Below are 23,834 nucleotides of genomic sequence, written 5' to 3' on the forward strand. Positions count from 1 at the left end.
TATTACAGCATGCTGTACTGAAAGAATGATTGCATGAATGAATGCAACCAGCAAAACCAAAATGACATGAGACCAGAGAGAGCCAGCCCCAATGGGTCAGTTTCTGCACTGTGGAGAGGAGGAGCAGAGGTCAGGCCCTTTGAAGGCACCGGCTGCAGGTGACGGGGGTGGTTCAGGATGGTTACCCGCTCCGTGATGTCTCTCTGGGGGATCTGAGTGCCTCCCTCCCTTGGGTTCCCATAGCCACAGGCTGGCCTCTGCCCTTTCCCTTATCTCACTGTATTGTACCCACAGGCTCACGTGTTGGACTCTCCCACTTTCAATGCAGGCACCAGGTTTCACTGAGCCCCATTTGGCCAGGACCATTGGCCCGGCCCTAGAAACACGTGGTTTTCATGAATAAAGAAGAGAAACAGAATTTGACACTGCATGGGGCACCAGTGAGAATGCAGCCAGACCCGGCCCTGGGAAACAGCAAAGCAAGAAGCCAATTACTGGCACAGGGTCAGCCGGGACCAGCTGTGGGCTGATAAGGTACTGAGCAAGTGCTTGCTATTTCTCCGGCAGGGGAAAGCTGGGTCTGAGTTCTAGCGTGAACTCTGCACACAGGATCAAAGAGGCCCATCATCTGGGATTGGGTGGGACAGGCAGCCTGGAGGGAGCCAGGAGGTGACGTTGAGAAGAGAAATTGAGAGATATGAGAGGATGCTTCTGATAGTGCTGCATGGTGCTCTGTTTCCAGAATGCTTTAGATACCTCCGGGTCCAGTGGGAAAGTGCACTGGGATGGATTAGCAATGTCTGCCATCGGCATAGGCTGGGAAGGGGTAGCACATGTGTCACACGTGTATTGACCATCTCACGTAGTAGGGCTTGGGAGAAGGAGCTGGAGTTACTGGTAATAAGAGCAGCTAACATTTATTGAGCACTTTGAATGTGCCAGGCACTGTGGAAAATGCTTTTCTTGCTCTCTCTCATTGACTAGAGACAAGGTTATGATTTGTCTGACCTCTATAAAGTCAGTTCCATGAGGATATGGGTTATTTACTGCTGTATCCCCAGCACCTAAAACAGTACCTGGCACACGGTGGGGACTCAATGAGTATTTGTTATTGAGTAGGTTAACTGCCATTTTGCAGACTAGAAAACTGAGGCTCAGAGAGGTAAACAATTTGCTCAGTCATAAAGCTAAGAAGTGCTGCTCTAGGGCTGCGTGTTCCATAGAATTTTCTGCAAGGGTGGAAATGTTCTATATTTGCACCATCCAGGCCCACAACTACTGGCCTCCTGTGGCCACTGATCGAGCACTTGAAAGGTGACAGGGCAACTGAGCAACTGAAGTTTTAATTTTATGTATTCTCACCTAATTAAAATTGAAACGGAAACAGCCACATGTGGCTAGTGGCTACCTTATTGCACACAGTAGCCCCAGAGCTTGAAGGCTTGACCAAGAACTCAGACGGAGGCCAAGGCCCAGAGTTTAGTGCAAATGCAGCCACTTTCATGGACTCAGACAAAGCCACGGAGGGTTTTAAAGTGATCACTCCAATAGGGAGGGCAGGGGGTGACCAATCAGTGAATCTCCAAGCAATTGTACTTGTGTTCCTCCAACCACAACAGTTTGGAGAAAGCTGTTGTTGCTAGATGACACTCACAATTTCAGACATCGGTTGCTCAGGGTTCCCTTTTGGGCTTGGACCTGAGCCAGGTTTGCAACTTCGAAATCCAAAGTCCCTGAGCTGCTTCCATTTAGGAAGCTGCAAAAAAATGGAAGTGTATGATAGGTCCAGCGTGTCCCAAAGGAGTTACCTGGGGACAAAGCCAGACTCAACCCCACTACAAGTCAGTTCCAGGTCAAACTGGAATGTTCGGTGGGCCTTCTCCCTTCCTCCTTCTCCGCACCTTTATCCAGAGGCTGGTTCCTCTATTTAGCCTCCTCTCAAAACATAAACTTGATAAAATGCCTGAGACTAATGAATGCTAAGGTGCCACTGACTAATAAAAAAGTGTGCATCTCCAAAGGATTTCTGCTTTATCAGAAGCAAATGTGTAAGCCAAAGCTCATCTGTTTAGTGGTAGACTAGGCATGATGGGCAAAAATTTTACATTTACGGAGCGTCTGATCAGACATGGAGTACGTATCTGCAGGCACTGCTCTAAGTGGTCACCACACATTAATTCATTAAACCCTCACCACAATGCCATTGGAGATGGGGAAACTGAGGCACAAAGAAGCTAAGTAGTTTGCTCACCAACACACAGCTGGGGAACAGCTGGACCAGGGCTCAAATCCAGGCAGACCAGCTCCAGAGTCCAGGAGGAAAACAAGGGGAGGAGAAGAAAGGAGGAAGTGGGAATGGCCAATTAAGGGGAGTTTTTTTTCCACTTGATTTCAAGGACAAGCCAAGGCCTTGGCCCAGACTCCCACTTGGTCCTTTTTCTCTGGTCCCATCCCATGGGGCACCTGTTGCTTCCATCTTCTAGTCTAAATAGTTACAGACTTTCAAAGTGAGCTGACCAAGAACTCTGCTTGTGGCATGATGCGGGTGGGCCCCTAGGCCCACTCTTTTCTGCTGGGCTGCAATTTTTCTAAATTACTCAGCCCCTAGAAGGAAGCTGGACCAAGGACAAGGCTCTGGAAAGAACAGGGTGTTTGGAGAACTGGCTTGACCTCTAACTCTGGGAGGCTGAGGACCTGGGAACATGGGTGGGAGGACAGCTTCGGCTGCAAGCAGCAGCTATCATGGTGTCTCCCTCCCCTTCAAACCCAGCTATTCTCTGCACAGCCAGGCTGGCAGCTCGGTGACACCCCCTTCCAAATAGTTTTCACAGGGAGGCAGAGAAATGCCTGTCTCCCTGCCTCTCCTTAGTAACAGCCACCACCTCCCATGCAGAAGGCACAGCTCAGAGCCAACTGCCAGGGTTGATGAAAAGCCAAGCAGCTGGCAGCCCTTGCAGGGCTGAGGGTCCAGGTTAACTGTTAGGGCCCCGGCACCAGCTAACCAGGCTCCTCACCTGGATTCATGCACTTACAGGCCATGTGATGCCATGGGAGTCATTTCACCCTTTGGAACCTCAGTCTCCTCATCTGTAAAGTGGGGAAGACAGTAGCATCGACCCCCAAAAGGTTGCTGTTTTAGTTTCCTGGCTACTAAATCAAATACCATGCAGCAGGTTTTGGCTTAAACAATGGGAATTTATTGGCTTATGGTTTTGAGGCTACAAATCCAAACTCAAGGTCAAGGCGATGCTTTCTCTCCAAAGACTGTGGCATTCTGGGGCTGGCTGCTGGGGACCCCTGGTCCTGGGCTTTTCTGTCATGTGGCAGTGCACACAGCGGCCTCTCCCAGCTTCTCGGTGCCACTGACTTCCTGCTCAGGGCTGCTCCTCCGGGCTCCTCCCCCTCTTGGCCTTCGCTAAAAGGCCTGGGATTAAGACCCACCTCGACTCAGCCAGGCCCCGCCTCCACTGAAGCAACCTCATCGAAGGTCCCTGTTTACCAGGTTCACACCCACAATAATGGATTAAGTTTAAGAACATGGTTTTCTGGGGCACAGACTCCAAACCACCACAGTTCCTGAGATATTGGAGAGGTCAGCAGATAGAGTGGTTAGCGTGGGGCTTGCACCTTACCCAGGAGCTCTCCTTCCCACCTTGCCCGGCTCCCCCACCTTTTTGATTTGCCATTCTGGGTGATCAGCTGATGTGCTTCTCTACACTGGGTACGCATCGGTGACGTGTTTTTGAACTGAGGTCTTGAGGACAAAAATAAAGAGAACCGTAAGAGAAGACACAGTAGAAGCTAACATGAGCCTCGAGGGCTCCTCTTTGGGACAGGCCCAGTGGTTAAGTCCAGGGCTTCCTGGACACACAGCTATGCCTGCTCAGAGGGGCCCCATGCTTGGGGCTTAAGGTTCTTCAGTTGTTGTTTGGACAATCCCAATAATTGTGTCTTTGAATCTGTGCTGTGTAAGTGAAGTGTGAAGGCAGCGTGCACGAGGGGCTGGAAGCTCGGCCCCCACGCCGTCCTACCTCTCACTGCCTCCTGGCCTCCCAGGACAGTTCTGGCCGCTGTTCCCTGACCCCTGCCCAGCAACCCTGTCCCTGGTGTATGTGTGGGGGGTTGCACAGCTGCTGGGCGGGGGGTCTTCACAGTCCCACATGCATCCCTCTGCCCACAGGTGTGCAGCATTAAATAGCAAATAGAAAGGACCATTGTAGGCCGAGAGAGACACAAGAGGAAGAGCTTTTCTCCTGCTCATTGAACAAGGGGCCCACGTTTTCCTTGGATGTTGGGCTCTGCAGATAAGGCAGCTGGTCCTGGTTCTATACGGTGGGGCCTGAAGTGATGGGCTGCTCAGCTACTGTCAGGGGGTATCAACTGGCCTTCAATGGGGGAGGTGGGCAGGATTAGACCCTGGCAACTCCAGTTTATTTGTGGCAAACAATGTCACAGGATGCTACCTTCGTGCTTCTCACAATAGTGAATCTAGCAAGTTGCCCAAGAACTAGGAAAAGGGCAAGTAAACAACCCATATACAGCGTCGGATGTGGCTGTTAAAATCATGCAATAGAGAACTTACGGACATGAGAAAATCTCATGATATTCACTAAAGGAGGGGGAAAAGCAGCCTACAAAAGAGCAGGCTCCACATGCCTCATTTGCATCTATGCATAGGGAATATATGCATAGGAAAAATATTGGACAATTTACATTTAAATAGTGACAGCTGTTCTCTTCGGGTGGGTGGTGCTTTTCCCTTCTGTGCTTGTCCATGTTTTCCAAGTTCTCTGCACAAAGCGTGCGTCACTTTTTGTCACTGCCCAGAGGTACTGTGTGCAGCAGGCAAGGTTGGTTGTGCAGACCTCAGAGCCTGATAGCCTTGGTTTCAAACCCAGCTCTGCTTGAGTAGCAGAGCTCTGCAAACTTGGGCACATGATTAATGTCTCTGGGCCTCAGTTTCCCCATCTGTGCATAGGGAAAGTAGGACAATCCCCTCCCTGCAAGGGTTGAGGCAATTAAATGAATTGAGCAATGCCTAGCACAGGGAAAGCTAAGTAAGTGTTTAGCTGGCCCTTGCATTATTATCATTATAAAGAAATTGTAGGAGGAAAAAATATGGAAAGACAATAATATGAACAATTATTATTTTTGGATGATGTAGAAATAGGTGTTTTTTGTTTTCCCTTGTGGACTTTCTGTGTTTTCCAAGTTAAGTATAGCATGCATTATTATTATTATTATTATTTGCATTATTTTTTTAATTTGGGAGAAAATGTTACTTAAACTAAAAAAGTGAAAGGTGGGTCACTAAATGGTGAAGTGGATCATAGGATAGGGTCAGGTCAGCCACATTTGCCCATATTTTTCAGTTTGAGGTCACATGTGGATTCCTGAGCTTATCCCGGGCCCTTACTGCAGACCCTCCACCCCATCCTCAAGTCTCGTGCCTTCTCATTCATAAGTAACCCCACACCTGGAAGGCGAGCATCAATATGAGTTCTAAGTGCTTAATATATCTACAGCTAGATCTCTCTCTCTCCTTGTCTCTCTCTATATGTATGTGTGTGTATATATATATATATATATATATAGCAACACATAAGATTGTCCCATAACTGTAATGTTTTACAGAGAGAAACTGGGTGACTGCGCAGTGCATTGAACCAGGGCCCGGAAGACCAGGACTCAAGGGCAGGCACTTCTCTTAAAGACCCCATTCGCAGATGGGGAAACTGAGACTCAGGAGCTGAGGCTCACTCAGAAGAGAGTGACAGCAGTTTGCTCTGTGTGATTATGCCTCTCCCCTAGGCTCGAGAAACGCAATCATTAGATCATTGCCCAAACCTTGTATCCTTACCTACCGGGGGGACCAGAACCCACCCACGCCCACCTAGAGGGGGCAGCCTCTGCTGAGGATGGGCTGAGGTGGGGACCGCGCCTTGCCCAGGGTCTGGGGAATCCCTTCAGTACCTTGTCAGGAATAGCTGAGGGAAGGGGTCCAACATGAGTGCTGCATCTAGACAGAGGGAAAAGAGAAAGGCCATGAGGATTTGCTGGGTTGTGGCGTGTTTTCACCTGTTTTCTGGCCCTCTGGCCCACCATCAGGGGCCGAGTCTTGCGGTGGTTTCTGCAGCCCTGAAAGATGCTTTAAATCCTTCCCGGAGAAGGCAGGGCATGGACAGGGACTCAAGTTTTTATTTCGTTCTGTTTTGGTAGCAGTATTATTGAGCTACAGTTCACATAGCATAAAATCCACCCTTTTAAAGTGAGCAATTCTGATTTCTTTTTTAGTATAGTCACAGAGTTGGGCAACCACTATGACTATCTAATTACAGACGTTTTCATCACCCTATGAAGAAATCCCTTATCCTTTAGCAGTCACCCCTAACCCCCAGCCCCCACCCCTAGACCGTCGCAGCCACTGAGCCTTCTGTCTCTGTAGGCCTGTCTATTCTGGACATTTCCCATAAATGGAATCACGCATGTGGTCTTTTGTGTCAGGTTTTCATGTCTTCAAGGCTGCATGAGTCCGGTTTGAGAACTGATCGACTGAGCAATGACATTTACATTCATTCATTCCTCCATTTGACAGATGTTTACTGTGCACGGCCTGGCGGGGGCGGTGGGGGGCACAGCCGGGCATGAAACCGAAACAGCCCCCGTTGCCCAGCGAGTCTGGCGGGGAATAAGTTGTTTACTTACTCATTCGGGAGGCCATAGGAGCCGAAGAGAACGGCGAGGAGCGGGAAGAGGGCGCAGAGCGAGGGCATGTGACACCCCCCCGCGGCGGGGGCCTGGGGGCAGGTGAGGGGGCGATGACGTCATCGCGACGCCCCCTGCTCCGCGCGCAGGTGTCGGGTCCACGCCGCGTCCCCGACGCCTGGGACACCCGGGACACCCCGGGACGCCCGGAGGCATGTCGCGCGGCGCGATCGTGGCCTGCCTGCTGGGCGAGCGCTGCCTGGGGGTCGCGGGGGGCGGCGGGGCGCGGGGGGTTCCCGGGCCCGGGCCGGTCCCGCGCGCGCCGCCAGCCCCGGGCGCAGGCCCCGCCTCGCCGCCGGCTGAGCCCACCCCCTCGCGGCCGCCGCCATTGGCCGCGCCGCCTCCGCCCTCGGCCTCGCACTTCCTGGCGGAGCCATGGCGGCGCGCCCCGCCGGCCCAGGGGCTCCGGCGTCCCGGCCCCGCCGCCCCGCCCGCCCCGCCCGCCCGCGCCCGCCGCCCGAGGTCGCCTCGCCGCGCCCGTAGCGACCCTGCCAGGTGGGCCTCCGCGCGCGCCCATCCACGCGGCCCCGGGCCCCGCGCGCGCCGTCCAGGGTGCCGAGCGGGGGGCGGGAGCCGTGGGGGGGTGATCGGGAGGGTCCCCAGCCCCTGCGAGCCCCGGACCCCCATCCCCACCCTCCCTCTGCGGTGGGTGCAACTGGGAGGCGGGCCGGGGGCCTGGGGGGCGCCGCCGCCGCCCGCGCAGGTGAGACAGGTGCGGCCTGTGCGGCGGGGCCCGCAGGTGAGACCCCCCGCGTCCAGCCGCCGGCGCCCGGCCCCGGCGCGTTCCCACTCCGCCTCCCTCCGAGTCCTGGCAGCCGCCTGGAGCCGGGGCCGGGGCCGAGCGAGCGACAGCGGCGTCGCGGGAGACCCTGGGGCGAGGTTCGGGACGGGGGAGCGGCGGCGGGACCCGAGGCGAGTTCGACAGCCGCTGTGTTTTCCGAGGTTCGGGCAGGAACTCGGAGAGGAGGCTCCCCTGGGACCCTGCCGGCCCAGACCTCGCCTTTTTTCCGGTGTTCATTAAAAGACCCTTTAAATCATCTCTGTGGAGGTGGGTGGTCTGGAGCCCCTCACCTCTTCCCACATGGGAAGGAGGCACCGACAGGCCCACTCAGAAACCAGCCGGGAGACAAAAGGCTGGAGCCTCCGGCAAGGGGGAAAACTCTCTAGAGATCTTGGCCTGGAAAAGGAAGCTTTTAGCATCCGAGGGTAATATTCAGCCCTGCCGGGCTGCAGGGACTGGTGGAGAGAGGGGCCTCAACTTCCCGTCCTGTGACCTTGGGCAAGCCCTTAGCTTGGAACTCATCCCACCACCTGTCTCAGCTGGTCTTGGGGAAGCTAAAAGGAGAATGTCGGGGGTATACAGTAGGCGCTGCCTGGATACTGGCTTCCTTCCCTCCTGTCTGTGAGCTCCTAGCAGCCAAGGACGTGGATACCCAGGGTCAGGCTCCCAAGCATTGTCACACTGTTAGGAAGGCTGCTGGCTAAGTACAGCCTGTCATTTTCAGGAAGTTGCTAGTGTGTCTAGGATGTGCCTGGCACAGGGTTGGTCATCACTGCTTTATTTTTTTTCTGATATTGGACCACATTCAGCAGAGCATCGCGGGGAAGGGCCCGGGGTTTGGAGATGGACAGACCTAAGTGTGAGTCCCAGCCACCTGCTAACTATGCGACCTTGAGCTCCGTATCTTCATGTATAAAGTGGGATAAAGAAGAGCCTGTTAGCTGTGGGGGTCATAGAATAGGCTCCAGAATCATCACCATCATTATAACTGAGATGTGCCTAAAAGGCCTGGTTCGGTCAAGCTTCAAGCACAGGTGTTTATCAGACATAAGCTAAAAGATGTGACGTTGTCCAGATTTGGGATGATAAAGAAACACTTAATAACTGTTCTAGCTGCTTCTAACAACCTGATTTTCTCATCTCCAGGTGTAAACAATTTCTTGATAGTGCAGTATTTTCTTTCTCTCTTTCCCCTGCGTGTGTGTTTTCCCTCTTGCTTGCCGTTATTGAATGACGTAGAGTCATTATTCTCCACTCTAAATCCTGCCCTTGTTGTAGGGCTGCGACCTGTCTCACGATGGAAGGAAGCAGGCAGACACGTGTGGCCCGGCCGTACAAGATCAGCGAGTCGTCAAAGGTTAGTGGAAGTTGTCTAAGGAGTGTGCTGTGTTCCCCAGTTAACTCATTCTCAGCATGTAGGCTGATTTTGTGTGCATGTGGCGGCTGTTGATGTGAATCTCCTTAAAGATGAGCTCAGGTGGACGTGGTGAAGGAATGGAAGGAGCCTTCACAGCAGAGAGAGCTGGAACGTCAGGGGCTTCCAGAGATGCTGTGGCCAGGCAAGTCGTTTTCAAAGAGCCCTGTCCCAGAGCCCCCTTGGTGTCACGACTCCCTGCCCCCTCGCATCGCCCCCAAGAGGTGGACAGGATAGGGGAGGAGCCTGTGGGATTGTCCATCCCCACTTGGGGTTCAGATACTCCAAAGGGGTATGTGCTGGGGCGCAGGGACAGATGGTAACCTGGGGGCTCGTGTCCTGAGGACCATCTCCCAGCCAGGGCTTTCTGGGTGGCCCCAGGCCAGGCTCCCAAGCACTGTCCCTCTGGCTGCATCAGAATCGCTCCGGGGAGGGGCTCTCCAGGTAGAAGGGCATGTGCCCAACCCCTTCCCAGACCTACAAAAGTAAAGCCCGATAACACGAGTAGTTCAGTGGTTAGAATGCCTGCCTTCCATGCGGGATACCCGGGTTCGATTCCCGGACCATGCACCACCACCCCCAAAAAAGTAAAACCCAAGAGTGGAGCCTGGGGACACCTCTACCTTCAAGAGGCTCCCCAGGGGATTCGGGTCAACCCTTAGCTGTTCTAGAGAAAGTTTGGGGGCCTGGTTTGGGGGATTTCCACCCATCATACTGATGTAAGTGTTAACAGCTCCCCCTTTCTTTAAAAGTAAACTTTAAAAAAAAATTTTATTAATGAAACCAATCAACATACAACACGAACATTCTTAATGTATGAACATTGCATACTTGGTGTGCAGTCAGTGGCTCACAACATCATCACACAGTTGTATATTCATCACCATGATCAATTTGGGAGATTAGATTATACGGTTACTTTGGATCATAGCTTCTCAATGTGTGTGTGTGTGTGTGTGTGTGTGTGTGTGTGTGTGTGTGTGTGTGTGTGTGTGTGTGTGTGTGTGTGTGTGTGAGGTATTATCCCCAAGGGGGTGAAAATTTATTCAGTGGGGAACGAGACAGAAAATGATTGCTCTTTTTATACGTGAAGCACAGTATAAAAGCAAATATATAGTATATCTGTTGAATTAACATTTCATGGTGGGAGCCTATTAGGAAAAATATCTTTGGGGGGAGCATTGATGGAAAAATGGTGAGAAATACCATTTTAGGTAAAGGGGGACGTATGAGCATCCTATAGATTTGAAAAAAGGCCAAAGTTCTTCAGATGTTCATAAAAGAAAAGCAGGGTATAGTTTTCGAGAGAGGTTGAATCACCTAAGAAACAGTTTACTCTTCGCATCTGAGTTCACAGGGAGGCTCTTGCCAAACTCGGCTTTATCTGCTGTGAAAACCCAGAAAGGTCTTGCTGCTCTCTCAAAGGGGCTTTGTTTGGGAGCTTGGCTGTGGGGACAGTGTAGCTTTCCAAGTCTGATAGCACTAGAAATCTTTGTCCCTTTAGCCAGATGCTGAGTCTGTTGAATCGAGGCTTCTCTGTCCCTTGGTTGACTGTATAGCTTGAACTTCTTATACCCAAAAGTGCCCAAATTCGTAAGTGTGTCCTTGAATTTTCAGATATTAAACATGACACCCAGATATAAAGAAAAAAAGAACAGATTATCGACCCCCAGAAACCTCCTACCCCATACCCCTCCAGTCCGTGCAGTCAGATAACCGCCTCCTGGCTTGTAGCCGCACAGTTTCACTTTGCCCACCTTTGGATATTTTTTAAATGGAGTCACAGGGCAGGCGTGCTTTTGTGTCTGGCTTCCATGCAACATTATGCTCGTGAGACTCACTTGCACTGTAGTGGTAGATTGTTCTAGACTTCTTATTCTCGGGACTGTGGGGATTCCCATCCTGCGACCTCCGCTGTTTGCTTATCTACTCAAAATTATGTTCTCTTCGTTGATGCTAAGTTCTTTTTTTACAACATTTTAATTGGGATAGATACAATAGAATATTTCCCATTTTAACCACTTTCAGGTATTGGGTGCTGTTAATTACGTTCATAATGTCGTACGACCTTCACCACCATCCATTGCCAAAACTTTACCATCACCCGAAAGCAATGGTTTCCTTTTATTATTATTATTTTTTTTTAGAGCAGTTGTAAGTTTAAAGAAAACGCTTGCAGAAAGTACAAGTTCCAAAGCCACTTCTCCTCCAACCAGGCTAAATTATTTTTAGACATGTAATACCCCATACCTGCTGCCTTCTCTTTGGTGTTAGCTATTGAATTACAGTGTTTCTTTCACTCTCTGCCTTGCATCTGATGAAGGCACTAAGATATGAAATAAAGGAATGAGCAGAGCTAAGACCACCAGAGCCTCTCGAGAGTCAGGGCTTTAGATCACATGAAAAGGTGAAAGTCTGTGACTGGTGTCCCTTTAAGGTGGGGAAAACACGTGTGTGCATTTGTTTACGTTGGCCTCTGTACAGCTGCACTAAACTGTCAGCCATAGCTCCCGGAGGAGACCCAGGTAAAGACTCAAACGCACCTACTTTTGTGGAGACTCGGTTTGTAGACACTGTAGCTGCACTTTCCCTAGCTTGCTGGAGCAGATGGTTCCCCTCAGCAGCTGCTGGCCAGCCTTTTCTCCAGCCTCCCGGCCCACCCCTGGGCTGTCCCCCTTTTACTTTACAGCTGAGATCATGTGCGCCACCATCTAAGTGTGGCGGTGCCTGCGGGACCACTGGCCGGATGCCAGACATGTCGGGGTCAGATGCCCCCCGCTTTCTTCTTTCGGGATGTTAGGCCTGGACTGCACTGCCTGCCCTGGGGCACTGTGTCATGTCTTTCCTTTGGCCCCTGCCTAAGAGGGGCTTCCCTGGGGCCCAGAGCTGTTCCTGCTGCTTTAGGAGCTGGGGCAGCCCAGCAGAGCTCTCTGTGCACAAACAGAATGAACAGGCAGCCACCTCAGAAACCCCAGGAAAAACCTCTGCCCGTGATGTAGGAGAGGGGGCAGCATGGTCTCCCAATACGGGGCCCGGAAGGGAACTTTTAGGACCTACCTGCTGGGGGTCCCCAACACGATGTCAGGATCAGAGGGCCGCTGGAGTTGCTCACGTTGGAATTTACTGGACGAGTAAGGACCTCAAAATAAAGTAGACAAATTAAAAACTCATTGGGGGGCAGTAAAGAGCAGATTCGATGAGGAAGACATAATAAAACCCACCACTGCAGGATGTGTTTACGTATAGTAAATATGTGTTACTAGAAAAACATTTTAAGGGAAACAGCAACCACAGGGCTGGACAACCCTGTGACCCCTGATGTAAACGAGGGACTAGAGTTAATAGTGCAGTTTTAATACTCTCTCATCAGCTGTAACAGAGGCACCACACTAAGGCAAAGTGGAAACAATAAGGGGGTATGTGGACGCTCTGTACTTTCTGCTGATCTTTCTGTAAACCTACAAATTCTCTAACAAAAAATATGCATTAAAAATAAATAAATTTTGAAAGCCCCACTGCTGCAGATTGCACGTTGACAAATGATGAGTAAGTGTCCAAGGGTGATGTGTGCCCGCATGCAGCTGCTCCCACCTGCTCCCACTTGGCCCCCTTCCGTCCCACCACCGCCCTCTGCCGCAGGCTTAGCACCCAGCCCGTCCTTTTCTGCAGTCCCCTTGAATAGACCAGCTACCTTGTTGACATTTTTTGAATAGCCGTTTTTTCCTGTGTTGAATTTTCGTGTTGTTTTTGCAGCAAATAAAGAAAGCAGTGTGTGATATCCCGAACGCTTAGTCCTCCAAGGTTTCTAAACGTTGCCTAGGTCTCCTCTACCCCCATATCCTCAACAGCACACAGCAGGCATATGGCGCTCAGCAGATGCCTCCTAAATGGATTGAATTCATTCATTCGTAGGTTAATTCATTCACTCCAGCAGAGCGCAGGGGACTCAAGGTTTGGGTTCTGGAACCAGATGAGGGTCAGATCTCAGCCCTGCTGCTCAGTCACTTTGGGCCTTCCGAGCCTCAGTTTCCCTCATCCAGTAAGTGGGGAGTCATTATAGGTGCTCCTGGGGGGTTTTCATGACACTGTGTCGAGGGGCACTGGGCTCGGGACACAGGAGTCCTTGGGAAAGCCAGCATCCTGTGCTTGGCATATCGGAGAATTCCTTTAACCCTGGTGGGTGAGCCCTCGCTGAAGCCACATTTCTCGGAGTGGGTCCCTGGAACACCTTGGTGCAGCTGCGTGGCTAGATCTCAGGGACCCATGCCCTCCCTGATGGATCAGTAGAGACGGTGCCTCCGTGGCGTGGCTGTGCAAACGCGCTTTATGCAACACGGAGAAAGCTGTCTTCCCTGTGGGCGGCCCTGCTCACAATACCTCTGGCCAGCTCTTTGCCACATTTCATCTCATTAACTCCTCCAACCTGAGTGGTAAATACCACCATCCTCATTTGTGAGGTGAGGAAATGGAGGCTCAGAGAGTTTTCATGACTTACCCAGGGTTACCCAGCGACTGAGTGGCAGAGCTGGGATTCAGAGCCGACTCCTGACTGTAGGGCACACCCCCAAGCAAACTCCCTGTCCAGACAGGTCAGCGATTTTCAAACCCGTTTACTCATGAGGCACAGGAGGGAGGGAGGAAGGAGGGAGAGAGGGAAAGGGGGGAGAGAAAGGAAACAAGCAAGAAGGGAGGAAGGAAAGGAGGAAGGAAGGAGAGAAGGAAAGGGGGAAGTAGGAAAGAAGTGAAGAAGCAACAAAGGAGGGAAAGGAAAGGAATTGAGAGAGGGAGGGAGGAAATATATATGTGTAGTACATATGCATATATGGGTACAGAGCACGGGCCTTCCGGGTGTGATGTGATGCATTTCATTGCATTTCATTGTCCTTAGTTGCATTTCATTGTCCTTGCCTGGCCTGCCCTGCTGGACTGCCTTGAGGCTCCCGCCCGGGGCCGGCAGCCTGACTCCGCTCGCTCTCTGCCGCAGGTCTACCGCTGGGCCGAGCACGCGGGCACAGTGCTGCAGCGGCTGAACGAGCAGCGTCTCCGCGGCCTCTTCTGCGACGTGGTCCTGGTGGCGGACGAGCAGCGCGTGCCGGCCCACCGCAACCTACTGGCCGTGTGCAGCGACTACTTCAACTCCATGTTCACCCTGGGCATGCGGGAGGCCTTCCAGAAGGAGGTGGAGCTGGTGGGCGCCTCTTACATCGGGCTCAAGGCCGTGGTGGACTTCCTGTACGGCGGCGAGCTGGCGCTGGACGGCGGCAACATCGACTACGTCCTGGAGACGGCCCACCTGCTGCAGATCTGGGCCGTGGTGGACTTCTGCTGCGAGTACCTGGAGCAGGAGGTGAGCGAGGACAACTACCTCTACCTGCAGGAGCTGGCCTCCATCTACAGCCTCAAGCGGCTGGACGCCTTCATCGACGGCTTCATCCTGAGCCGCTTCGGCACGCTGTCCTTCACTCCTGACTTCCTGCAGAACGTGTCTGTGCAGAAGCTGTGCGTCTACCTGGGCAGCAGCGAGGTGCAGCGGGAGTGCGAGCACGACCTACTGCAGGCCGCCCTGCAGTGGCTGACGCAGCAGCCCGAGCGCGAGGCACACGCCCGCCGCGTGCTGGAGAACATCCACTTCCCGCTCATCCCCAAGAACGACCTGCTGCACCGTGTCAAGCCGGCCGTGTGCTCGCTGCTGCCCAAGGAGGCCGGCTGCGAGGGCTTCATCGAGGAGGCTGTGCGCTACCACAACCACCTGGCCGCCCAGCCCGTCATGCAGACCAAGCGCACGGCACTGCGCACCAACGAGGAGCGCCTGCTTTTCGTGGGCGGCGAGGTCTCCGAGCGGTGTCTGGAGCTCAGCGACGACACCTGCTACCTGGATGCCAAGAGCGAGCAGTGGGTCAAGGAGACGCCCCTGCCCGCCCGCCGGAGCCACCACTGTGTCGCCGTGCTGGGAGGCTTCATCTTCATTGCCGGCGGCAGCTTCTCCCGGGACAACGGAGGGGACGCGGCGTCCAATCTTCTTTATAGGTATGACCCCCGCTGTAAACAGTGGATCAAGGTGAGATTAAAGCCAGATTATTTCTTTACTCTTGAGGACTCTTTTTGACTTCCTTAAGCTAGCCTTGACCTCCCCTTTCTCCTCTCGGGCCTTCGTGCCTGCCTGTCCTGCTCCTGAACGAGGTGTGACGACAAAGCGATGGGCGCTGTCGTGCCCACGCGGCCCCCGTGGCTGGACCCTGGCCTGGGAGAGAGAGTGCTGACCGCCCTTGGAACGGTCATACACTGTCCCGGGCAGCGCCGCCCAACAATGTTCTGCACAGATGGAATGTTCTAGAGCCACACCGTCTGATACAGTAGCCATCAGCCGCATGTGGCTATTGAGCATTTGCAGTGTGGTTACTATGGCTGAAGAACTGAATTCTCCATTTCATTTCATTTTCATCAATTTACGTTAAAGCAGCCACATTAGGCTGTGGCTGCCAGATTGGATAGCGCAGGTCCAGAGATTTGACCCATAGTTCAAATGATGTGTCTCATGCCTCGGAGCCTCCCCTGTGCTCCTCTTTTGAAAAGCTTTTTGGAGCTGGGTTCGGGAGCCCATGGAGGCTCACACTTGGTACAGTTTCTGGCTCTGCAGGAGGCAGCAAGGTTAACTATGGGAAGAGTTTGGAGTCACACCTGGTTCACAGCTTACCTGGGCGAACTTGTAACTGGGGGATTAAAGACTAGTTCTCTGTCTTCTCCAAATTCCAACTCCCCAGCTAGAAAATGGGCCTGGGGACACTGACCTTCTAGGGTCAGGGGGCTTGTAGCTCTGTTGATTGCCAGGCACCTGACATGCAGAGGTATTCTCCTGCTCCCACGAGTGTCACCTGTGAAAATGTGTCTCATTCTCTGTGCTCTCACCTCAGTGTTTCCACTTGACTCAGTGTTCCCCTTCGCTTAAAGCTCAGTCAGAACAGACTCCACTTGACCTTTCGATTTTATTCTCAAAAATCCAAACTCCCTCCAAGGCCTAAATCTCGCTCCTAAAAAGAGGAATCAAATAGAAATGTGCCCCCAGCTTTGGACGCCTGATCCTGAAAGGTTTTTCAGCAGTGGGAGTCTAAACGCCTGTCTCTTGTGGGGCCGTGTTCATTTGTGGGTTTCACATGGGTTTTTTTTTTAAGTTGGTTCTTCTACTTCTAAAGTTCCTGGGTGTCACTCTTCCACCCTGTTAACATTGGGGGGGGGGGGGCAGTCAGCCTTAATTGAAAATATACCTAATGGGAGGAAGAGGGGAATGATGAATTTTTATTTTAGGAATCCCTGAATCAGCAATTCTGAATTATATGCCCTATAGTCCACAAGGTAGACCAGGTGGCCAAACAAGTTTGGGGAAAGGTGTTCTCTGTCCTTTTAGGGGGTTGTGATCCACCAAGGATACCCCAGAAACTCTGAGAAGTCCTGCAGTAAGAACTGCTCTTTACTCAAGTTTAACTCCCTTCTCCAAAATTCATTTGGCCCCTGTCACACCTTCCTGGGCTGAGCGCTCCATGGAGGGCATTTGGTAGGCACAGTGCTGGATGCTGACACGGCTCCAGGGAAGGGAAGGTACAGGTGTCTCGCTTCCCCAGGTGGCTTCCATGAACCAGCGGCGGGTGGATTTCTACCTTGCCTCCATTGAAGACATGTTGGTGGCTGTCGGCGGCCGGAATGAGAACGGAGCTCTCTCTTCGGTGGAGACTTACAGTCCCAAGACTGACTCCTGGTCCTACGTGGCTGGTTTGCCAAGGTGAATGGGGGCCGGGGCACGGACTCTTCAAATGTGCTATTTTAATGGGACACTGTTAATTTGGTCCACCTCACTTTGTGGCTGTTTTGGTCTCTAGTTCCAGGGAAATCTCATGGTCCATGGTAGGTATAGGGCATGGCGGTAGAGTCTAGGGTCTGGCTTTAGAATGGTTGCTTGTAAGTCTCAGCTCTGCTACTAGGACAGGCATCCCTCAATATCCGAGTCTGTTCACTCCCTGAGTTTTAGAAATTGAGTATGGAGTTCAGATAGGAATTTATCCAAAAATCTGAGTCGGGCAGAGAGGGGTTCATAGAAGTGGGGGTATATCTATACTGGAGCTGTGACTTGCACCAAGTCTTCATTTCCTCATGTGTAAAGTGAGGGCATCAGTACCCGCCCTGTTGGGTTGTCATGAGGATTAGATGAGATGCTGCGTATTAAATCCACACATAGCGCGTCCAGCAGGAAATGACCTGAGGTCTTAGCCGTTCTCATCTCCCTCTGTCTTTCCTGCCTCTAGGTGTGCATTTAGTGAGTGCTGATCATCATCATGAGGTTAGCAAAACGCTCACACAATTCATTTGACCGGTTCCTCGCTCTTAGAGCTGGAAGCACACTTTCTGGGACAGCCTTGCTCCAGAACACATCCAGGCATCTCAGAACTTGACCCCTGAGAGTTAGAAGGGTGGCCAGGGTGTGAGCCTGTGAGTCACCAACTGGGCATGAATTCTAGTGACACCACTTCCCAATTACTGCCACCTTCATTTAGATGTTGCCAGAAGCCAACCTGATACCCGGACACTTTATTAAGGTGATTGGATGATAATCATAGTTGCCCCTGATTGCTCCGGGCTGACTCTGGCTCAGCACTATATGTGGCAAGCCCCTCGCTGGCCGCAGAAGCCTGGTGGAAAGTGGGTGGGCGTCCGTGTACTTTGTCATTCGCTTATCCAGAGAGAGCAAATGGGGTGTGTCAACACTGTGGACCTGGCCCTGCCCTAACACACCAGGACCCTGCTCTCCCAGGAGGGGGTGCTTTATCCTCCCATTTTATAGACGGAGAACTGAGGCTTCAGAGTAGTGACAAGAACCCCTCACACCAGGCCCCACCGTGTGATTTAGACGGGAGACCCTCCAGTAGCCCTGTGATGATTTTTCTTGTGCCTTAGGGACAGAGAGTGAGTATAAACGTAATCCAGCCTACACCGTTTTCCTTAGTCCATGTATGTGGACACTATCCCCTCCCCCATGTGCTTTCCTCTCCAGCTCCCGAGGAAGTAACCGCTGTCCTGAATTTCATGACCTCATTTTTTCGCCTCTGCTTGTGCTTTATGTTTATTCCCCTTTGGATGTGTAAATTTAAGAGGTCTCTCTGTGTGCGGAAATTGCATACCATTTGAGTTGTTTTCAGCCATGCTGAAGGTGATAAACCCAGATGGATTATTACCCAAACCCTGCAGTGGAGAGAGGGGAAGGGAGTTGGCAGACGGACAAAGTCTTCCAGTTAACCCGCCCTGCCCTCTGCCCCTTGTCTAATGACTGCACTGTGTAGACCATCCTCTCACCAAATCATCAAGCCCCCCACTGACACGGTGCCCGCCCCCCCGGCCTGCAGAGGAGACTGAGGCTGGGCGCCGTGCTGAGTTCCCTCTGTCTCTTTGTCCGTCTGTCCCTCCGCAGGTTCACATACGGCCACGCGGGCACCATCTACAAAGACTTCGTGTACATCTCGGGGGGCCACGACTACCAGATCGGCCCCTACCGCAAGAACCTGCTGCGCTACGACCACCGGGCGGACGTGTGGGAGGAGCGGCGGCCCATGGGCACGGCGCGCGGCTGGCACAGCATGTGCAGCCTGGACGACAGCATCTACGCCATCGGCGGCAGCGACGACAACATCGAGTCCATGGAGCGCTTCGACGTGCTGGGCGTGGAGGCCTACAGCCCGCAGTGCAACCAGTGGACCCGCGTGGCGCCCCTGCTGCACGCCAACAGCGAGTCGGGGGTGGCCGTGTGGGAGGGTCGCATCTACATCCTGGGCGGCTACAGCTGGGAGAGCACCGCCTTCTCCAAGATGGTGCAGGTGTACGACCGCCAGGCCGACAAGTGGAGCCGCGGCCGCGACCTGCCCAAGGCCATCGCCGGCGGGTCCGCCTGCGTCTGCGCCCTCAGGCCGCGGCTGGAGGACAAGAAGAAGGGCAAGAGCAAGAGGCGGCAGGACCGGGGCCAGTGACCCGGCTGCGCCCCATCAGGACCGGGGCAGTGACCCGGCCGCGCCCCATCAGGACCAGGCCAGTGACCCGGCCGCGCCCCATCAGGACCGGAGCCAGTGACCCGGCCGCCCCTCCCGCCTCGGCAGACCTGCCGCCACCTCTTAGGACCCTGGACACATGCTGTACTGCTTAGCGACTTTTTTTTTTTTTTTTTTGAACTTTTAGGATTCTGCTATTTCTATGGTAGCACGGCAAAGGATTAAATACGATATGTAGCTTTGCATAGTATCTTGCCGAATACTCAAAAATACTTGGTTCTGTGCTGGGCTTCTTCCCAGATGCCAGTTCCTTTTGGGGTGCCCCGTAACCACCCCCAAGAGGAGCCAGGATAGGAGTTTTAGGCAGAGTTTTCAAAGTGAAACTTGGAGGCCTCAAAGGGATAGTTCAGGTCAGCAGCTCGGACGTTCCTGAACCTGGCTGGCCATTTAAGAAAATACAGATTCCTGGGCCTGACCTCAGAATTTCTGGTACCCAGACTACCAGGACTCGGGGAGACAGGGGTGCCTGGAAACTCTAACCAGTTCCTGGAACGATGGAGCATCAGCTACATTTGGGAATCATTGGCAAGGTCCAAAGTATTCATTTTCAGGATGAGGGCACAGAGACCCCGAGGGCTGGGTGAGTGGCCCAGGTCACCAGCTGGCCGGACAGTCGGCTGAGACCCGAAGTCTTCTTCCCAGTGAGGTGCGCTCCCCGGGATTTCCCGTCAGATGACTCTTGTGTCTGCACAATCCATTTTTCCTGGTTGGTTGCCTTCCCAGGTTCTAAAAAGCTTGTAGGTAATCAAGAAAGAAAAAGAAAAAAAAAAACCCAGGCATGAAGCTCTTTATAAGAGTCTTCTGTAATTTGTGCTTTGCTTTTTGGTTTTGGTTTTGTTTGCTAAACCCACTGTTTCTTACTTGACTCGTGTACTGAGCTTCCCAAATCTACGTTGATTTCTCAGGAAAGAAAAAGTGAGCCCCAGAGACTGTCGTTTTCTGTGGCTCCCTCCCTGAAACGGCATTGCGCACTCCTGCGCTCACCCCTGAGAAAGTGGGCGAGGGTCTCGCCCCAGCTCACGGGGCAGATCCTGACCACAGGCATCTGCTACTGCGTAGATGAGTCTTGATGTGTCTCCTCGTTCCTCACATGGCAGGATCAGATGATGTAATCACCAAGCTCCTGCCAGGGGTGAGTTCTGGGAGTCTATATATAAGCTATTGATACATAAGCAGCACCTCCTTTTGAGATGTGTGGCTGCCCTGTACTTGTTCCCGCAGACACTCTCTAGAACTGCTGTCAATAGCATCTGCCCCTTAAGGAGAGCTTTTAGACTGCTCTCGAAGCCAGTGTGTGATGTGCTATGGGGGACAGGGCTTGTGATGAGTTTTAAACATGAACCAGGGAAGGCATCACCAATCTGTTCCTTGGCAGAGATCTGATTGCATTAATAGTAGAATATGAATAATCTCAGTTAAATTATTTCCTTTTTTTTTCCCAAAAGACTCTTTGCTATGTTTCCTTTCCCTTAGGGTTTACTGTGATTTTAATCAGTCATTTTTGACATGGGAGTCGAAAGCTTCAATGGCCAATGTTAGCAGCCTGTGTTGCTAGCTGGTCATGCAGTCTGTATATTTAGATAGTTTCTTGCATGTGAAAATCCCTAGATAAATTGTGGATAGTTTCTGCGAAACAACAACAGAAAACCGTAAACTCTTTCTGAAGTCCTGCATTTACTGTTAACCTTCCTTCAGCCCAGCCTTTCCAAACTTCTTTGAGCATGGAACCCTTTTCTGTTCCATAGTTAGTCCCAGTCCTCCATGAACCCTGTTTTGCAGAACTTCTGCCAACTTGAGAATCATTGGCAGCCCTCCCACTCCGGGAAAGGTTTTCTTATTTGAAGACCCTGCAGAAGGCACAGAGGGGTGTGGGGGGCCCAGACTCCCCAGCTCCCCGCAGGGCCTGAGTGTGGTGGTGGCCAGTCTGCCAGACTGGGGGCAGGCGGCAAGAGCATGTGCCGAGGCCATGCGGGACCAGCGTGGCCTTGACCTGGCGGAGAGTATGAGCCGCAATTTATTATTTTTTTTTTAGCATAAGCCAGCTTTTCTTTCTTTTTGTTTCTTTTTTTTTACTACCAGGAGTTTTTCCAGGATGAGGGTGCAGTACTGGTCTCTCCTGATTTCCTTGTGCTTTGCAGGTTACATACGCTGTCCTGCACCGATTATCTTGTGATCTCTCTCCTGTTGCTGTCAGGGCAGTTTTTAATGTGTGTAGCAAGGAATCTAACGTTACTGAAGCGGAGAGCTTTCCTCGAAAGGCCAGGATGTTAAGTTTAATCTCCTGGACTAACCTCAAATAATGGTGGAGGTTGCCGTGTGCCAGGTAGGGTCTCTGAGCTTGCTGGGCTCAGGGAGGGAGCGACAGGCCTTCGTCATTCATGTTTTTAAGATAGAAGCTTTTTTGCTGTGCCTTCCAGCCAGGAAAGGAAGAAAATGTTTTTAACTGGAGTGGACGCTCTTGGGATGCACTTGTGCAGGTGGCCGTAGGAACTGCAAAATCATGAAAGTCAGGTGCAGGGAGGGAAGCGAAGGGAAGGCCCCTGTCTTTGCGGCCATGCCCACCCCACGCTGAACTGTCCAGGCCCTTGGCCACTCCACCGGAGCCCAGGGATCTTCTGGGATCTTCTTTTGATCTTGCAAAATAGGGAGCGGGGGCTTTGATTCAGGTTTTGACTTCTCAGTTTTAAAGAATTAGCCTTTTATTTTCTTTTTAAACTGTTTATGTATTTTTATTGAGATATCTAGAAGTAGACTTTTAACTTTGTATTCATGGTAGGTTTGGCATTTAATCCTCACCCAAGTTGGAGCCTTGTCTAAGATGTAAATGTAGGAATAGCAGGGAAGGAGAGCAGAAAAGCTAAAAGAGCCCTTGTTACAGCCAGCGAGTGGTCTTTCTGCAGTTCCACATGAACATGCATTGTTTTGTCTCCCTTATGGCTTATGGCTCAGTCAGTATTGGTGACCTTTGGCCATTTCAGTAAGACCACCAGGTAGGACTTGACAGCCTCGTTGACCAGGAGCCACACGTGTGCTTATGTTCTGAGTGTCACTCCTCCACCTCCAGATCACCAGGTGGCCTGACGGTAACTTGGGAGAGACCCCAGAAGCCAGCCCTAAGGTGTTCAGGTTTTAGTGGGAACCCAGACACCAACAGGGAATGGAATCCCCCCTCTGAGGTCCAGGGATGCCTTTAGGGAGCCCTGGTGAGTTACCCTCGTGGTTCAAAGTCCCCCAGCCCCTACGTCCAAAGTGACCTTTTGGGAATTTGCAGCAGTATGGGAAGTGAAAGACCTCTGCCCCCCGCCCCTACGCCCAGCCCTGACACTGACCTTGCTTCCCTCCATGTCATGGGGCTCGACCAGCACCAGCCAGGCAGCATCTCCAGGACCCTTGGGCTCTCAGACCACTGGACCCAGACCTGGAAGGGCAGCTACAGCCATGGCTGGTGCCCCTGGGGGTCTGTTGATTCTGAGCATCCCGTGGGGCAGTGGGGCCTGTCCTCTGGCCTCCAGGATAAACCCCGGTAGTTCGGGGCAGCTCCGCCAGCTCTTGGGAATCTTGACCTGTACATCTGCCAAGACTGGCAGTTTTTAGAGTTTTTTTTTTTGAAATGTTTTGATACTTTTTGATACAATTTGCTAATACCTGTTTTGTAGACCACCTGCTGGGGTTTTCCATCTCCTGCCCCCAATCCCTTGAGTTTGTGCCAGACAACGAAAGGCCCGTGGGTTTTGTAAGGTCACAGTGGCCTGTGTGTCTGTCTTAGGTTCCCAGCTGAGCAGGAGGGTGAAGCGCCCACCTCAGTGATATGCAGGGAGTTGGAGAGCTGAGGACCACCCTTGGGTGGCCTGTCTCATACGGATCATATCTCAAACCAGGCTGTGATTGGGATCCTCACCTGCTCCCTTCCACCCCATCTTTTAAAGCAAGCGGAGCATCTCTGAAACACACAAAGGCCGTGATGGCAAACTCTCCTTGCCCTTTACGGGCTCGTCGTGCTGGGCTTTGGAGGTTGGTTTTTCTGTGGACAGAATCTGTGACACGCGCGGTGATTTGAGGGCTCAAGAAATTGTCTGTTGGTTGCCTTAATTTAAAAAGTTAAACCAATGTAGAAATTTCAGTGGTAGAGGGACAGAAGGGATTAAACCCTCCCATGTCAGTTGTTTTCCTGAGAAAAAGAACTCCGTGGTTTCAAAGTTCCTTGAAGCCATTTTTACGAGTTTGCTTACAATGGCGCGGTGAGTGATAATGTCCATTTTATTGATTGAGATCAACCACCAACCTCCTCCTTCCCAAATTAGTAAAGACATTTGATGGTAAGTAATTCCTGGGGATTGTTGTGATTACTAATGTTACTGAAATCTGTAATTGTGTTATTGCTTTTTTTTTAATTCCTTCTGAATTTATTTTATGACATTCAAAGCTTTCCTGTGTCTTGCCTCTTTTTAATTAATTTTCTGCACCTAGCTTCCCCCCCCCTCTGTTTTTAATTCCAAATAGAGTATTCACTTCTTGAAATACATTAAAATAATTTGCCTGCTAGGGTATGGTTTATTTTATAATTACATTCTCAGTCTTGTGTGATTATTGTAATGATCTATTAGTCCTATTTTCTCTGCCTGTATGAAAAAGAAACCCTTGCATGGTGAGCCTAAATATAATTTGAAAATTGACCAGACTGCCTCTTAGTGTGGTGGGAGGCCGGGGCATTTCAAGTCCACTCTCACTGTGGTTCTAATCGCTGTCTTTTGCCAGGAATTTTATTCAGGTCCTTGATTACAGTACTACA

At 51.8% G+C, this 23,834-nt stretch overlaps 1 protein-coding gene and 1 long non-coding RNA gene across 4 annotated transcripts; one reads left to right on the forward strand and one right to left on the reverse strand.

Moving 5' to 3' along the window:
* Positions 1-437: 437 nt before the first annotated feature.
* Positions 438-23,610, forward strand: KLHL36 (kelch like family member 36). Of its 3 annotated transcripts, XM_077133205.1 has the most exons (6): positions 7,218-7,260; positions 8,825-8,903; positions 13,945-15,018; positions 16,577-16,734; positions 18,415-18,959; positions 19,026-23,610. In XM_077133205.1, exons 2-6 carry the CDS (start codon positions 8,844-8,846, stop codon positions 19,031-19,033), a joined length of 1,845 nt encoding a protein of 614 aa, XP_076989320.1. In that variant the 5' UTR covers positions 7,218-7,260; positions 8,825-8,843; the 3' UTR covers positions 19,034-23,610. The 3 variants fall into 3 exon arrangements, with proteins under 3 accessions (XP_076989319.1, XP_076989318.1, XP_076989320.1); XM_077133204.1 differs by lacking the exon at positions 7,218-7,260 and adding an exon at positions 438-534 and having other exon boundaries at positions 18,415-23,610; XM_077133203.1 differs by having other exon boundaries at positions 6,920-7,260; positions 18,415-23,610.
* On the reverse strand, positions 3,091-6,972 carry LOC143659860 (uncharacterized). The gene is made up of 3 exons (XR_013163796.1): positions 6,706-6,972; positions 5,974-6,019; positions 3,091-3,754 (listed from the first exon to the last, which is right to left on the reverse strand). It is a non-coding gene; the product is annotated as an uncharacterized LOC143659860 (long non-coding RNA).
* Positions 23,611-23,834: the final 224 nt, after the last annotated feature.

The sequence above is a fragment of the Tamandua tetradactyla genome, chromosome 16, assembly GCF_023851605.1.
Source record: "Tamandua tetradactyla isolate mTamTet1 chromosome 16, mTamTet1.pri, whole genome shotgun sequence".
Taxonomy (NCBI): Eukaryota; Metazoa; Chordata; class Mammalia; order Pilosa; family Myrmecophagidae; genus Tamandua; species Tamandua tetradactyla.

Bases quoted from the DNA above. Each gene is read 5' to 3' on its own strand.
- KLHL36 (XM_077133203.1), top strand. From the start codon at position 6,920: ATGTCGCGCGGCGCGATCGTGGCCTGCCTGCTGGGCGAGCGCTGCCTG. The intron at 8,904-13,944 runs GTTAGTGGAAGT...TCTCTGCCGCAG, and splicing joins AGATCAGCGAGTCGTCAAAG to GTCTACCGCTGGGCCGAGCA. The intron at 15,019-16,576 runs GTGAGATTAAAG...TCGCTTCCCCAG, and splicing joins GCTGTAAACAGTGGATCAAG to GTGGCTTCCATGAACCAGCG.